Below are 16,535 nucleotides of genomic sequence, written 5' to 3'. Positions count from 1 at the left end.
GGCTCCTGTTTGTTGTTCCTGCTGGCTGTACCTGGGCACATTAGCCTCGGGGGGCAGTGCCCGGGGCTCCCGGGACCCTCAGTCCCTGCACAGGACCCTCCCTCCCTCCCGCACGTCACATGTCGCTTCTGCTGCAGGAAACGTCCCGGCTCTGAGCTGCGGAGGAGAAGTAAGAGCCACAAGGCGAGAGCCCGGAGCAGCAGGAGGAGGACGAGGAGCAGGAAGCGAGTGAGAAGTCTCTGCCCAGGACAGGGGCGACAAGTAGGGAGCAGTGATCCCACCACATCTGCAGAACTCAGCTCCGCTCCCAGCAGAAACTGAAGCCGAGAGACCGTGGACAATGTGGACTAATGGTAAGTGACTGCAAACATATCCCAGTGATGGCACCGCTGCTCTCTAGTGATGGATAGGCTGTATTCTCAGTGATGGCACCGCTGCTCTCTAGTGATGGATAGGCTGTATTCTCAGTGATGGCACCGCTGCTCTCTAGTGATGGATAGGCTGTATTCTCAGTGATGGCACCGCTGATCTCTAGTGATGGATAGGCTGTATTCTCAGTGATGACACCGCTGCTCTCTAGTGATGGATAGGCTGTATTCTCAGTGATGGCACCGCTGCTCTCTAGTGATGGATAGGCTGTATTCTCAGTGATGGCACCGCTGCTCTCTAGTGATGGATAGGCTGTATTCTCAGTGATGGCACCGCTGCTCTCTAGTGATGGATAGGCTGTATTCTCAGTGATGGCACCGCTGCTCTCTAGTGATGGATAGGCTGTATTCTCAGTGATGGCACCGCTGCTCTCTAGTGATGGATAGGCTGTATTCTCAGTGATGGCACCGCTGCTCTCTAGTGATGGATAGGCTGTATTCTCAGTGATGGCACCGCTGCTCTCTAGTGATGGATAGGCTGTATTCTCAGTGATGGCACCGCTGCTCCCTAGTGATGGATAGGCTGTATTCTCAGTGATGGCACCGCTGCTCTCTAGTGATGGATAGGCTGTATTCTCAGTGATGGCACCGCTGCTCTCTAGTGATGGATAGGCTGTATTCTCAGTGATGGCACCGCTGCTCTCTAGTGATGGATAGGCTGTATTCTCAGTGATGGCACCGCTGCTCTCTAGTGATGGATAGGCTGTATTCTCAGTGATGGCACCGCTGCTCTCTAGTGATGGATAGGCTGTATTCTCAGTGATGGCACCGCTGCTCTCTAGTGATGGATAGGCTGTATTCTCAGTGATGGCACCGCTGCTCTCTAGTGAAGGATAGGCTGTATTCTCAGTGATGCCACCGATGCTCTCTAGTGATGGATAGGCTGTATTCTCAGTGATGGCACCGCTGCTCTCTAGTGATGGATCGGCTGTATTCTCAGTGATGGCACCGCTGCTCTCTAGTGATGGATAGGCTGTATTCTCAGTGATGGCACCGCTGCTCTCTAGTGATGGATAGGCTGTATTCTCAGTGATGGCACCGCTGCTCTCTAGTGATGGATCGGCTGTATTCTCAGTGATGGCACCGCTGCTCTCTAGTGATGGATAGGCTGTATTCTCACTGATGGCACCGCTGCTCTCTAGTGATGGATAGGCTGTATTCTCAGTGATGGCACCGCTGCTCTCTAGTGATGGATAGGCTGTATTCTCAGTGATGGCACCGCTGCTCTCTAGTGATGGATAGGCTGTATTCTCAGTGATGGCACCGCTGCTCTCTAGTGATGGATAGGCTGTATTCTCAGTGATGGCACCGCTGCTCTCTAGTGATGGATAGGCTGTATTCTCAGTGATGGCACCGCTGCTCTCTAGTGATGAATAGGCTGTATTCTCAGTGATGGCACCGCTGCTCTCTAGTGATGGATAGGCTGTATTCTCAGTGATGGCACCGCTGCTCTCTAGTGATGGATAGGCTGTATTCTCAGTGATGGCACCGCTGCTCTCTAGTGATGAATAGGCTGTATTCTCAGTGATGGCACCGCTGCTCTCTAGTGATGGATAGGCTGTATTCTCAGTGATGGCACCGCTGCTCTCTAGTGATGGATAGGCTGTATTCTCAGTGATGGCACCGCTGCTCTCTAGTGATGAATAGGCTGTATTCTCAGTGATGGCACCGCTGCTCTCTAGTGATGGATAGGCTGTATTCTCAGTGATGGCACCGCTGCTCTCTAGTGATGGATAGGCTGTATTCTCAGTGATGGCGCCGCTGCTCTCTAGTGATGGATAGGCTGTATTCTCAGTGATGGCACCGCTGAGAATCTAGTGATGGATAGGCTGTATTCTCAGTGATGGCACCGCTGCTCTCTAGTGAGGGATAGGCTGTATTCTCAGTGATGGCACCGCTGCTCCCTAGTGATGGATAGGCTGTATTCTCAGTGATGGGGCCGCTGCTCTGTAGTGATGGATAGGCTGTATTCTCAGTGATGACACCGCTGCTCTCTAGTGATGGATAGGCTGTATTCTCAGTGATGACACCGCTGCTCTCTAGTGATGGATAGGCTGTATTCTCAGTGATGGCGCCGCTGCTCTCTAGTGATGGATAGGCTGTATTCTCAGTGATGGCACCGCTGCTCTCTAGTGATGGATAGGCTGTATTCTCAGTGATGGCACCGCTGCTCTCTAGTGATGGATAGGCTGTATTCTCAGTGATGACACCGCTGCTCTCTAGTGATGGATAGGCTGTATTCTCAGTGATGGCACCGCTGCTCTCTAGTGATGGATAGGCTGTATTCTCAGTGATGGCACCGCTGCTCTCTAGTGATGGATAGGCTGTATTCTCAGTGATGGCACCGCTGCTCTCTAGTGATGGATAGGCTGTATTCTCAGTGATGGCACCGCTGCTCTCTAGTGATGGATAGGCTGTATTCTCAGTGATGGCACCGCTGCTCTCTAGTGATGGATAGGCTGTATTCTCAGTGATGGCACCGCTGCTCTCTAGTGATGGATAGGCTGTATTCTCAGTGATGGCACCGCTGCTCTCTAGTGATGGATAGGCTGTATTCTCAGTGATGGCACCGCTGCTCTCTAGTGATGGATAGGCTGTATTCTCAGTGATGGCACCGCTGCTCTCTAGTGATGGATAGGCTGTATTCTCAGTGATGGCACCGCTGCTCTCTAGTGATGGATAGGCTGTATTCTCAGTGATGGCACCGCTGCTCTCTAGTGAGGGATAGGCTGTATTCTCAGTGATGGCACCGCTGCTCTCTAGTGATGGATAGGCTGTATTCTCAGTGATGGCACCGCTGCTCTCTAGTGATGGATAGGCTGTATTCTCAGTGATGGCACCGCTGCTCTCTAGTGATGGATAGGCTGTATTCTCAGTGATGGCACCGCTGCTCTCTAGTGATGGATAGGCTGTATTCTCAGTCATGGCACCGCTGCTCTCTAGTGATGGATAGGCTGTATTCTCAGTGATGGCACCGCTGCTCTCTAGTGATGGATAGGCTGTATTCTCAGTTATGGCACCGCTGCTCTCTAGTGATGGATAGGCTGTATTCTCAGTGATGACACCGCTGCTCTCTAGTGATGGATAGGCTGTATTCTCAGTGATGGCACCGCTGCTCTCTAGTGATGGATAGGCTGTATTCTCAGTGATGGCACCGCTGCTCTCTAGTGATGGATAGGCTGTATTCTCAGTGATGGCACCGCTGCTCTCTAGTGAGGGATAGGCTGTATTCTCAGTGATGGCGCCGCTGCTCTCTAGTGATGGATAGGCTGTATTCTCAGTGATGGCACCGCTGCTCTCTAGTGATGGATAGGCTGTATTCTCAGTGATGGCACCGCTGCTCTCTAGTGATGGATAGGCTGTATTCTCAGTGATGGCTCCGCTGCTCTCTAGTGATGGATAGGCTGTATTCTCAGTGATGGCAGCGCTGCTCTCTAGTGATGGATAGGCTGTATTCTCAGTGATGGCACCGCTGCTCTCTAGTGATGGATAGGCTGTATTCTCAGTTGTGGCACCGCTGATCTCTAGTGATGGATAGGCTGTATTCTCAGTGATGACACCGCTGCTCTCTAGTGATGGATAGGCTGTATTCTCAGTGATGGCACCGCTCCTCTCTAGTGATGGATAGGCTGTATTCTCAGTGATGGCACTGCTGCTCTCTAGTGATGGATAGGCTGTATTCTCAGTGATGGCTCCGCTGCTCTCTAGTGATGGATAGGCTGTATTCTCAGTGATGGCGCCGCTGCTCTCTAGTGATGGATAGGCTGTATTCTCAGTGATGGCGCCGCTGCTCTCTAGTGATGGATAGGCTGTATTCTCAGTGATGGCACCGCTGCTCTCTAGTGATGGATAGGCTGTATTCTCAGTGATGGCACCGCTGCTCTCTAGTGATGGATAGGCTGTATTCTCAGTGATGGCGCCGCTGCTCTCTAGTGATGGATAGGCTGTATTCTCAGTGATGGCACCTCTGCTCTCTAGTGATGGATAGGCTGTATTCTCAGTGATGGCACCGCTGCTCTCTAGTGATGGATAGGCTGTATTCTCAGTGATGGCACCGCTGCTCTCTAGTGATGGATAGGCTGTATTCTCAGTGATGGCACCGCTGCTCTCTAGTGATGGATAGGCTGTATTCTCAGTGATGGCACCGCTGCTCTCTAGTGATGGATAGGCTGTATTCTCAGTGATGGCACTGCTGCTCTCTAGTGATGGATAGGCTGTATTCTCAGTCATGGCACCGCTGCTCTCTAGTGATGGATAGGCTGTATTCTCAGTGATGGCACCGCTGCTCTCTAGTGATGGATAGGCTGTATTCTCAGTGATGGCACCGCTGAGAATCTAGTGATGGATAGGCTGTATTCTCAGTGATGGCACCGCTGCTCTCTAGTGAGGGATAGGCTGTATTCTCAGTGATGGCACCGCTGCTCCCTAGTGATGGATAGGCTGTATTCTCAGTGATGGGGCCGCTGCTCTGTAGTGATGGATAGGCTGTATTCTCAGTGATGACACCGCTGCTCTCTAGTGATGGATAGGCTGTATTCTCAGTGATGGGGCCGCTGCTCTGTAGTGATGGATAGGCTGTATTCTCAGTGATGACACCGCTGCTCTCTAGTGATGGATAGGCTGTATTCTCAGTGATGGCACCGCTGCTCTCTAGTGATGGATAGGCTGTATTCTCAGTGATGGCACCGCTGCTCTCTAGTGATGGATAGGCTGTATTCTCAGTGATGGCACCGCTGCTCTCTAGTGATGGATAGGCTGTATTCTCAGTGATGGCACCGCTGCTCTCTAGTGATGGATAGGCTGTATTCTCAGTGATGGCACCGCTGCTCTCTAGTGATGGATAGGCTGTATTCTCAGTGATGGCACCGCTGCTCTCTAGTGATGGATAGGCTGTATTCTCAGTGATGGCACCGCTGCTCTCTAGTGATGGATAGGCTGTATTCTCAGTGATGGCACCGCTGCTCTCTAGTGATGGATAGGCTGTATTCTCAGTGATGGCACCGCTGCTCTCTAGTGATGGATAGGCTGTATTCTCAGTGATGGCACCGCTGCTCTCTAGTGAGGGATAGGCTGTATTCTCAGTGATGGCACCGCTGCTCTCTAGTGAGGGATAGGCTGTATTCTCAGTGATGGCACCGCTGCTCTCTAGTGATGGATAGGCTGTATTCTCAGTGATGGCACCGCTGCTCTCTAGTGATGGATAGGCTGTATTCTCAGTGATGGCACCGCTGCTCTCTAGTGATGGATAGGCTGTATTCTCAGTGATGGCACCGCTGCTCTCTAGTGATGGATAGGCTGTATTCTCAGTCATGGCACCGCTGCTCTCTAGTGATGGATAGGCTGTATTCTCAGTGATGGCACCGCTGCTCTCTAGTGATGGATAGGCTGTATTCTCAGTTATGGCACCGCTGCTCTCTAGTGATGGATAGGCTGTATTCTCAGTGATGACACCGCTGCTCTCTAGTGATGGATAGGCTGTATTCTCAGTGATGGCACCGCTGCTCTCTAGTGATGGATAGGCTGTATTCTCAGTGATGGCACCGCTGCTCTCTAGTGATGGATAGGCTGTATTCTCAGTGATGGCACCGCTGCTCTCTAGTGATGGATAGGCTGTATTCTCAGTGATGGCGCCGCTGCTCTCTAGTGATGGATAGGCTGTATTCTCAGTGATGGCACCGCTGCTCTCTAGTGATGGATAGGCTGTATTCTCAGTGATGGCACCGCTGCTCTCTAGTGATGGATAGGCTGTATTCTCAGTGATGGCTCCGCTGCTCTCTAGTGATGGATAGGCTGTATTCTCAGTGATGGCAGCGCTGCTCTCTAGTGATGGATAGGCTGTATTCTCAGTGATGGCACCGCTGCTCTCTAGTGATGGATAGGCTGTATTCTCAGTGATGGCACCGCTGATCTCTAGTGATGGATAGGCTGTATTCTCAGTGATGACACCGCTGCTCTCTAGTGATGGATAGGCTGTATTCTCAGTGATGGCACCGCTCCTCTCTAGTGATGGATAGGCTGTATTCTCAGTGATGGCGCCGCTGCTCTCTAGTGATGGATAGGCTGTATTCTCAGTGATGGCGCCGCTGCTCTCTAGTGATGGATAGGCTGTATTCTCAGTGATGGCACCGCTGCTCTCTAGTGATGGATAGGCTGTATTCTCAGTGATGGCACCGCTGCTCTCTAGTGATGGATAGGCTGTATTCTCAGTGATGGCGCCGCTGCTCTCTAGTGATGGATAGGCTGTATTCTCAGTGATGGCACCGCTGCTCTCTAGTGATGGATAGGCTGTATTCTCAGTGATGGCACCGCTGCTCTCTAGTGATGGATAGGCTGTATTCTCAGTGATGGCACCGCTGCTCTCTAGTGATGGATAGGCTGTATTCTCAGTGATGGCACCGCTGCTCTCTAGTGATGGATAGGCTGTATTCTCAGTGATGGCACCGCTGCTCTCTAGTGATGGATAGGCTGTATTCTCAGTGATGGCAGCGCTGCTCTCTATTGCTGTCATGGATGTTTTCTGTCTTTTGCCCCTGTAGACCGCACCCCCTGGAGGTAGCAGGATTCGCCTTCTTGCCCCTGTACCTCCTTTGTTACTGATTGGAGAATGTTGGCGCGGAAGAGCATCATTCCAGAAGAATACGTCTTGGCCAGAATCGCAGCCGAAAATCTACGGAAGCCAAGAATCCGCGACCGCCTGAGAAAAGCGCGTTTCGTAGCAAAGAATGGCGCATGTAACGTGGCGCACAAGAATATCCGCGAGCAGGGCCGCTTCCTGCAGGACGTATTCACCACCCTGGTGGACCTGAAGTGGCGCCACACGCTGGTCATCTTCACCATGTCCTTCCTCTGCAGCTGGCTGCTCTTCGCCATGATGTGGTGGTTGGTGGCCTTCGCCCACGGTGACATGGACATCAGAGAGGACATCCTGAGCCGAGAGCCCTGCGTGGCCAATGTCAAGTAAGTGACAAACAATAATAGTGGAGACCCCAGAGGGGACGATAATAGTGGAGACCCCAGAGCAGACGATAATAGCGGAGACCCCAGAGCAGATGATAATAGTGGAGACCCCAGAGCACATGATAATAGTGGAGACCCCAGAGCAGATGATAATAGTGGAGACCCCAGAGCAGACGATAATAGTGGAGACCCCAGAGCAGACGATAATAATAATGTAGACCCCAGAGGAGACAATAATAGTGGAGACCCCAGAGCACATGATAATAGTGGAGACCCCAGAGCACATGATAATAGTGGAGACCCCAGAGCAGACGATAATAATAATGTAGACCCCAGAGGAGATAATAATAGTGGAGACCCCAGAGCACATGATAATAGTGGAGACCCCAGAGCACATGATAATAGTGGAGACCCCAGAGCACATGATAATAGTGGTGACCCCAGAGCAGATCATAATAGTGGAGACCCCAGAGCAGATGTTAATAGTGGAGACCCCAGAGCAGATGATAATAGTGGAGACCCCAGAGCACATGATAATAGTGGAGACCCCAGAGCAGATGATAATAGTGGAGACCCCAGAGCAGACGATAATAGTGGAGACCCCAGAGCAGACGATAATAATAATGTAGACCCCAGAGGAGATAATAATAGTGGAGACCCCAGAGCACATGATAATAGTGGAGACCCCAGAGCAGACGATAATAATAATGTAGACCCCAGAGGAGATAATAATAGTGGAGACCCCAGAGCACATGATAATAGTGGAGACCCCAGAGCACATGATAATAGTGGAGACCCCAGAGCACATGATAATAGTGGAGACCCCAGAGCACATGATAATAGTGGAGACCCCAGAGCACATGATAATAGTGGAGACCCCAGAGCACATGATAATAGTGGTGACCCCAGAGCAGATGATAATAGTGGAGACCCCAGAGCAGACGATAATAGTGGAGACCCCAGAGCAGACGATAATAGTGGAGACCCCAGAGCACATGATAATAGTGGTGACCCCCAGAGCAGATCATAATAGTGGAGACCCCAGAGCACATGATAATAGTGGTGACCCCAGAGCAGATGATAATAGTGGAGACCCCAGAGCAGACGATAATAGTGGAGACCCCAGAGCAGATGATAATAGTGGAGACCCCAGAGCAGACGATAATAATAATGTAGACCCCAGAGGAGATAATAATAGTGGAGACCCCAGAGCACATGATAATAGTGGAGACCCCAGAGCACATGATAATAGTGGAGACCCCAGAGCACATGATAATAGTGGAGACCCCAGAGCACATGATAATAGTGGAGACCCCAGAGCACATGATAATAGTGGTGACCCCAGAGCAGATGATAATAGTGGAGACCCCAGAGCACATGATAATAGTGGTGACCCCAGAGCAGATGATAATAGTGGAGACCCCAGAGCAGATAATAGTGGAGACCCCAGAGCAGACGATAATAGTGGAGACCCCAGAGCAGACGATAATAGTGGAGACCCCAGAGCACATGATAATAGTGGTGACCCCAGAGCAGATGATAATAGTGGAGACCCCAGAGCAGACAATAATAGTGGAGACCCCCAGAGCAGATCATAATAGTGGAGACCCCAGAGCACATGATAATAGTGGTGACCCCAGAGCAGATGATAATAGTGGAGACCCCAGAGCACATGATAATAGTGGTGACCCCAGAGCACATGATAATAGTGGTGACCCCAGAGCACATGATAATAGTGGAGACCCCAGAGGAGATAATAATAGTGGAGACCCCAGAGCAGATAATAATAGTGGAGACCCCAGAGGAGATAATAATAGTGGAGACCATAGAGCAGATAATAATAGTGGAGACCCCAGGGGAGATGATAATACTGGAGACCCCAGAGCAGACGATAATAGTGGAGACCCCAGAGCAGACGATAATAGTGGAGACCCCAGAGCAGATGATAATAGTGGAGACCCCAGAGCAGATGATAATAGTGGAGACCCCAGAGCAGATAATAATAGTGGAGACCCCAGAGCAGATGATAATAGTGGAGACCCCAGAGCAGATAATAATAGTGGAGACCCCAGAGGAGATAATAATAGTGGAGACCCCAGAGGAGATAATAATAGTGGAGACCCCAGAGCAGATGATAATAGTGGAGACCCCAGAGGAGATAATAATAGTGGAGACCCCAGAGGAGATAATAATAGTGGAGACCCCAGAGGAGATAATAATAGTGGAGACCCCAGAGCAGACAATAATAGTGGAGACCCCAGAGCAGATAATAATAGTGGAGACCCCAGAGGAGATGATAATAGTGGAGACCCCAGAGGAGACGATAATAGTGGAGACCCCAGAGCAGATGATAATAGTGGAGACCCCAGAGCAGATGATAATAGTGGAGACCCCAGAGGAGATAATAATAGTGGAGACCCCAGAGCAGATAATAATAGTGGAGACCCCAGAGCAGATAATAATAGTGGAGACCCCAGAGGAGATAATAATAGTGGAGACCCCAGAGGAGATAATAATAGTGGAGACCCCAGAGCAGATGATAATAGTGGAGACCCCAGAGGAGATAATAATAGTGGAGACCCCAGAGGAGATAATAATAGTGGAGACCCCAGAGGAGATAATAATAGTGGAGACCCCAGAGCAGACGATAATAGTGGAGACCCCAGAGGAGATGATAATAGTGGAGACCCCAGAGGAGACGATAATAGTGGAGACCCCAGAGCAGATGATAATAGTGGAGACCCCAGAGCAGATGATAATAGTGGAGACCCCAGAGGAGATGATAATAGTGGAGACCCCAGAGGAGATAATAATAGTGGAGACCCCAGAGCAGATAATAATAGTGGAGACCCCAGAGCAGATAATAATAGTGGAGACCCCAGAGCAGATAATAATAGTGGAGACCCCAGAGGAGATAATAATAGTGGAGACCCCAGAGGAGATAATAATAGTGGAGACCCCAGAGCAGACAATAATAGTGGAGACCCCAGAGCAGACGATAATAGTGGAGACCCCAGAGCAGATAATAATAGTGGAGACCCCAGAGGAGATAATAATAGTGGAGACCTCTCTGCTCTATGTGCCGCACTTTGTCCAGCATCAGGACCTTGGAGAAGTGAGAACTTCTCAGACTTCCTCACCACCACCTGTCCTCCTCCATCAGTTATGGGAGAGATTATAGGACTCTTACTGTCACCAGGGTGCGGGTTGTGCACCTCTAATTCTCCTTTTAGTTGAAATGTTTGTGGCTGCACTTTATGTACATGCTCGGCGGTGAAGCTCCTCCACTATAGATCAGAGGAATGTGACCCAGAAAACAGGGCTGTGGAGTCAGAGTTGCTGACCATTGTGGTGGAGTTGGAGAGTGACCTCCACAGCCCCCCCATCACACTGACCCCCACAGCCCCCATAACAGTGACATCCACAGAGCTGTGCCAGGAGCAGTACAGTACAACTTACAAGTACTTACCATTCCAGCCCCATACCAGTGACCTCGGCAGCGCCCCCGTACCAGTGACCTCGGCAGCGCCCCCGTACCAGTGACCTCGGCAGCGCCCCCGTACCAGTGACCTCGGCAGCGCCCCCGTACCAGTGACCTCGGCAGCGCCCCCGTACCAGTGACCTCGGCAGCGCCCCCGTACCAGTGACCTCGGCAGCGCCCCCGTACCAGTGACCTCGGCAGCGCCCCCGTACCAGTGACCTCGGCAGCGCCCCCGTACCAGTGACCTCGGCAGCGCCCCCGTACCAGTGACCTCGGCAGCGCCCCCCATACCAGTGACCTCGGCAGCGCCCCCCATACCAGTGACCTCGGCAGCGCCCCCGTACCAGTGACCTCGGCAGCGCCCCCGTACCAGTGACCTCGGCAGCGCCCCCGTACCAGTGACCTCGGCAGCGCCCCCGTACCAGTGACCTCGGCAGCGCCCCCCATACCAGTGACCTCGGCAGCGCCCCCGTACCAGTGACCTCGGCAGCGCCCCCGTACCAGTGACCTCGGCAGCGCCCCCGTACCAGTGACCTCGGCAGCGCCCCCATACCAGTGACCTCGGCAGCGCCCCCATACCAGTGACCTCGGCAGCGCCCCCATACCAGTGACCTCGGCAGCGCCCCCATACCAGTGACCTCGGCAGCGCCCCCATACCAGTGACCTCGGCAGCGCCCCCATACCAGTGACCTCGGCAGCGCCCCCATACCAGTGACCTCTGCAGCGCCCCCATACCAGTGACCTCTGCAGCGCCCCCATACCAGTGACCTCTCCAGTGCCCCCATACCAATGACCTCTGCAGTGCCCCCATACCAGTGACCTCTGCAGTGGCCCCGCCCAGTGACCTCTGCAGTGGCCTCGCCCAGTGACCACCATGTTCCCCTCTTGCAGGTCGTTCACAGCCGCCTTTCTCTTCTCCATTGAGGTGCAGGTGACGATAGGATTCGGAGGTCGGATGATGACAGAAGAGTGTCCCCTGGCCATCTCCCTCCTCATCATACAGAACATAGTAGGACTCATAGTCAATGCTGTCATGTTGGGCTGCATCTTCATGAAGACAGCACAGTCCCACCGCCGGGCCGAGACCCTCATCTTCAGCCGCCACGCGGTCATAGCCGTGAGGAACGGAAAGCTGTGCCTCATGTTCCGGGTAGGTGACCTCCGGAAGAGCATGATCATCAGCGCCTCGGTGAGGGTCCAGGTGGTCAGGAAGACGGTGACTCCAGAAGGCGAGATCATCCCAATCCATCAAATCGATGTCCCCGTGGACAACTCCATCGACAGCAACAACATCTTCCTGGTGGCGCCGCTGATCATCAGTCACGTGATAGACAAGCGGAGTCCACTGTATGATGTCTCTGCATCTGACCTGACTACTCAGGACCTGGAGGTCATTGTCCTCCTGGAGGGGGTGGTGGAGACCACGGGGATCACCACTCAGGCTCGGACCTCCTACGTTGCGGAGGAGATCCTGTGGGGTCACCGCTTTGTGCCCATTGTCTCGGAGGAGGAAGGCGTCTACTCTGTGGACTATTCCAAGTTTGGGAACACGACTAAGGTGGCCACTCCCCGGTGCAGCGCTCGCGAACTGGATGAGAAACCGTCCATATTAATCCAGACCCTCCAGAAGAGTGAGCTGTCCCACCAGAACTCCCTGAGGAAGCGCAACTCCATGAGGAGGAACAACTCCATGCGCCGCAACAACTCCATGAGACGCAACAACTCCGGGCTCATCGTGCCCAAGGTGCAGTTCATGGCTCCGGAGCAAAGCAAGGCCTCAGGGGAGACCTGATGGAGGAGACGCATCTCCACGCCCTTCCATCGTCTTCTTGGCTGCACTTCTCTGTCCTCCTTCCTCTGTCTCTGTCATTCTCTTCCTTTCCTTCCAGATCCTGCATGACGAGGTTCCAGGGCAGAGCAGGTCACCTGCTGGATGTGACATTCAGGAAGCTCCATCTTCCTCCGGTGTCCTCCAGCCTTCTCTCCTCCCTGCTCCATCTTCCTCCAGTGTCCTCCAGCCCTCTCTCCTCCCTGCTCCATCTTCCTCCAGTGTCCTCCAGCCTTCTCTCCTCCCTGCTCCATCCTCCTCCGGTGTCCTCCAGCCTTCTCTCCTCCCTGCTCCATCTTCCTCCGGTGTCCTCCAGCCTTCTCTCCTCCCTGCTCCATCTTCCTCCGGTGTCCTCCAGCCTTCTCTCCTCCCTGCTCCATCGTCCTCTGGTGTCCTCCAGCCTTCTCTCCTCCCTGCTCCATCTTCCTCTGGTGTCCTCCAGCCCTCTCTCCTCCCTGCTCCATCTTCCTCCAGTGTCCTCCAGCCTTCTCTCCCCCCTGCTCCATCTTTCTCTCCTCCCTGCTCCATCTTTCTCCCCTCCCTGCTCCATCTTTCTCCCCTCCCTGCTCCATCTTTCGCTCCTCCCTGCTCCATCTTTCGCTCCTCCCTGCTCCATCTTTCTCTCTTCCCTGCTCCATCTTTCGCTCCTCCCTGCTCCATCTTTCGCTCCTCCCTGCTCCATCTTTCGCTCCTCCCTGCTCCATCTTTCTCTCCTCCCTGCTCCATCTTTCGCTCCTCCCTGCTCCATCTTTCGCTCCTCCCTGCTCCATCTTCCTCTGGTGTCCTCCAGCCTTCTCTCCTCCCTGCTCCATCTTCCTCCAGTGTCCTCCAGCCTTCTCTCCCCCCTGCTCCATCTTTCTCTCCTCCCTGCTCCATCTTTCTCTCCTCCCTGCTCCATCTTTCTCCCCTCCCTGCTCCATCTTTCTCCCCTCCCTGCTCCATCTTTCTCCCCTCCCTGCTCCATCTTTCGCTCCTCCCTGCTCCATCTTTCGCTCCTCCCTGCTCCATCTTCCTCTGGTGTCCTCCAGCCTTCTCTCCTCCCTGCTCCATCTTCCTCCAGTGTCCTCCAGCCTTCTCTCCTCCCTGCTCCATCCTTCTCTCCTCCCTGCTCCATCTTTCTCTCCTCCCTGCTCCATCTTTCTCCCCTCCCTGCTCCATCTTTCTCCCCTCCCTGCTCCATCTTTCGCTCCTCCCTGCTCCATCTTTCGCTCCTCCCTGCTCCATCTTTCTCTCTTCCCTGCTCCATCTTTCGCTCCTCCCTGCTCCATCTTTCGCTCCTCCCTGCTCCATCTTTCGCTCCTCCCTGCTCCATCTTTCTCTCCTCCCTGCTCCATCTTTCGCTCCTCCCTGCTCCATCTTTCGCTCCTCCCTGCTCCATCTTTCTCTCCTCCCTGCTCCATCTTTCTCTCCTCCCTGCTCCATCTTTCTCTCCTCCCTGCTCCATCTTTCTCGCCTCCCTGCTCCATCTTTCTCGCCTCCCTGCTCCATCTTTCTCGCCTCCCTGCTCCATCTTTCTCGCCTCCCTGCTCCATCTTTCTCGCCTCCCTGCTCCATCTTTCTCTCCTGCCATCCTCTCCTTTCCTCATTTCTCCAATCCCTTCTTCTCTGATGATTTCCTCTCTTCCATCCTCTTCCTTCCTTCCTTTCTTCCTTCCTCTTTTTGCCTTTGCTCTCCTCACTTTTCTTCTCTCTCCTCCCTGCTCCATCTTTCTCGCCTCCCTGCTCCATCTTTCTCGCCTCCCTGCTCCATCTTTCTCTCCTGCCATCCTCTCCTTTCCTCATTTCTCCAATCCCTTCTTCTCTGATGATTTCCTCTCTTCCATCCTCTTCCTTCCTTCCTTTCTTCCTTCCTCTTTTTGCCTTTGCTCTCCTCACTTTTCTTCTCTCTCCTCCCTGCTCCATCTTCCTCCGGTGTCCTCCAGCCTTCTCTCCTCCCTTCTCTGATGATTTCCTCTCTTCCTTCCTCTTTTTGCCTTTGCTCTCCTCACTTTTCTTCTCTCTCCTCCCTGCTCCATCTTCCTCCGGTGTCCTCCAGCCTTCTCTCCTCCCTTCTCTGATGATTTCCTCTCTTCCTTCCTCTTTTTGCCTTTGCTCTCCTCACTTTTCTTCTCTCTTCTTCCTGCCCTCATCCCTGCTCGTTTCTGATCTTCATTTCCTTCCATCCTCTTCTTCCATCATTTTCTGTCTTCTTCCTTCCCCTCTTATCCTTCTTTATTAACTTCCTCTTCCCTCATTTTCCATCTTTATCATCCCTCATTCTTTCTCTTTCTTTTTTCCTCCTTTCCTTTCCCCTTTTCCATTCTTTTAACTTCCTTCCTCTTCTTTTCCTTCCTCTTCTCTGCCCTTCCTTCATTTCTCACTGCTTTCTCCTTCCTCTTGTCTTCTCTCCTCTCTTCTTCCTTCCTCTTGTCTTCTCTCCTCTCTTCTTCCTTCCTCTTGTCTTCTCTCCTCTCTTCTTCCTTCCTCTTGTCTTCTCTCCTGTCTTCTTCCTTCCTCTTGTCTTCTCTCCTCTCTTCTTCCTTCCTCTTGTCTTCTCTCCTCTCTTCTTCCTTCCTCTTGTCTTCTCTCCTCTCTTCTTCCTTCCTCTTGTCTTCTCTCCTCTCTTCTTCCTTCCTCTTGTCTTCTCTCCTCTCTTCTTCCTTCCTCTTGTCTTTTTTCTCCTTATATTTCCTCTTCCTTCTCTTCCTGTTTGTTGTATTCTCCGTTCTCTTCTTCCTTCCTCTCTTCCCTTTTTCTCCATCCTCTCCTGGTTTCCTTCTCTTCCTTCCTCTTCTCTTCTTTTCTTACCTTATCCTTTCCTCCTCTTTCCTCTTCCTATTTATTGCATTTTCGGTACTTTTAGAATTTTGTAAATTTCATTCTGTGCACAGGAAATAGTTAATAAATTTTTTACTCAGAATCCTATTGTTCTCCTGCAAAATTAAACTGTGTAACAGTGCCGGATCCAAGGGCTGGATGTTACAGTGTATCAGTGCAGGAATCATGTATCATCTCACAGAGCATTGTACAGACTGGATGTTACAGTGTATCAGTGCAGGAATCAGCTCACAGAGCATTGTACAGACTGGATGTTACAGTATCAGTGTAGGAATCAGCTCACAGAGCATTGTACAGACTGGATGTTACAGTGTATCAGTGCAGGTATCAGCTCACAGAGGATTGTACAGACTGGATGTTACAGTGTATCAGTGCAGGTATCAGCTCACAGAGCATTGTACAGACTGGATGTTACAGTGTATCAGTGCAGGAATCATTTATCATCTCACAGAGCATTGTACAGACTGGATGTTACAGTGTATCAGTGCAGGTATCAGCTCACAGAGCATTGTACAGACTGGATGTTACAGTGTATCAGTGCAGGAATCAGCTCACAGAGGATTGTACAGACTGGATGTTACAGTGTATCAGTGCAGGAATCATGTATCATCTCACAGAGCATTGTACAGACTGGATGTTACAGTGTATCAGTGCAGGAATCAGCTCACAGAGCATTGTACAGACTGGATGTTACAGTGTATCAGTGCAGGAATCAGCTCACAGAGCATTGTACAGACTGGATGTTACAGTGTATCAGTGCAGGAATCATGTATCATCTCACAGAGCATTGTACAGACTGGATGTTACAGTGTATCAGTGCAGGAATCAGCTCACAGAGCATTGTACAGACTGGATGTTACAGTATCAGTGTAGGAATCAGCTCACAGAGCATTGTACAGACTGGATGTTACAGTGTATCAGTGCAGGTATCAGCTCACAGAGGATTGTACAGACTGGATGTTACAGTGTATCAGTGCAGGTATCAGCTCACAGAGCATTGTACAGACTGGATGTTACAGTGTAT

General features: G+C 51.8%; 1 protein-coding gene across 1 annotated transcript; it reads left to right on the top strand.

Annotated features, from left to right (window-relative positions):
• The first annotated feature begins 127 nt into the window (after positions 1-127).
• Positions 128-12,790, top strand: KCNJ8 (potassium inwardly rectifying channel subfamily J member 8). Its single transcript, XM_072132202.1, has 3 exons — positions 128-353; positions 6,965-7,385; positions 11,758-12,790. Exons 2-3 carry the CDS (start codon positions 7,033-7,035, stop codon positions 12,656-12,658), a joined length of 1,254 nt encoding a protein of 417 aa, XP_071988303.1. The 5' UTR covers positions 128-353; positions 6,965-7,032; the 3' UTR covers positions 12,659-12,790.
• The last annotated feature ends 3,745 nt before the right edge of the window (positions 12,791-16,535 follow it).

Source organism: Engystomops pustulosus, unplaced genomic scaffold (genome assembly GCF_040894005.1).
Source record: "Engystomops pustulosus unplaced genomic scaffold, aEngPut4.maternal MAT_SCAFFOLD_268, whole genome shotgun sequence".
Taxonomy (NCBI): Eukaryota; Metazoa; Chordata; class Amphibia; order Anura; family Leptodactylidae; genus Engystomops; species Engystomops pustulosus.
The sequence above is the reverse complement of the archived record's forward strand: the minus strand, read 5'-3'. Positions and strand labels throughout refer to the sequence as shown.

Coding starts and splice junctions, on each gene's coding strand:
- KCNJ8 (XM_072132202.1), top strand. CDS start 7,033: ATGTTGGCGCGGAAGAGCATCATTCCAGAAGAATACGTCTTGGCCAGA. Junction 7,386..11,757: donor CCCTGCGTGGCCAATGTCAA/GTAAGTGACAAA, acceptor CCCCTCTTGCAG/GTCGTTCACAGCCGCCTTTC.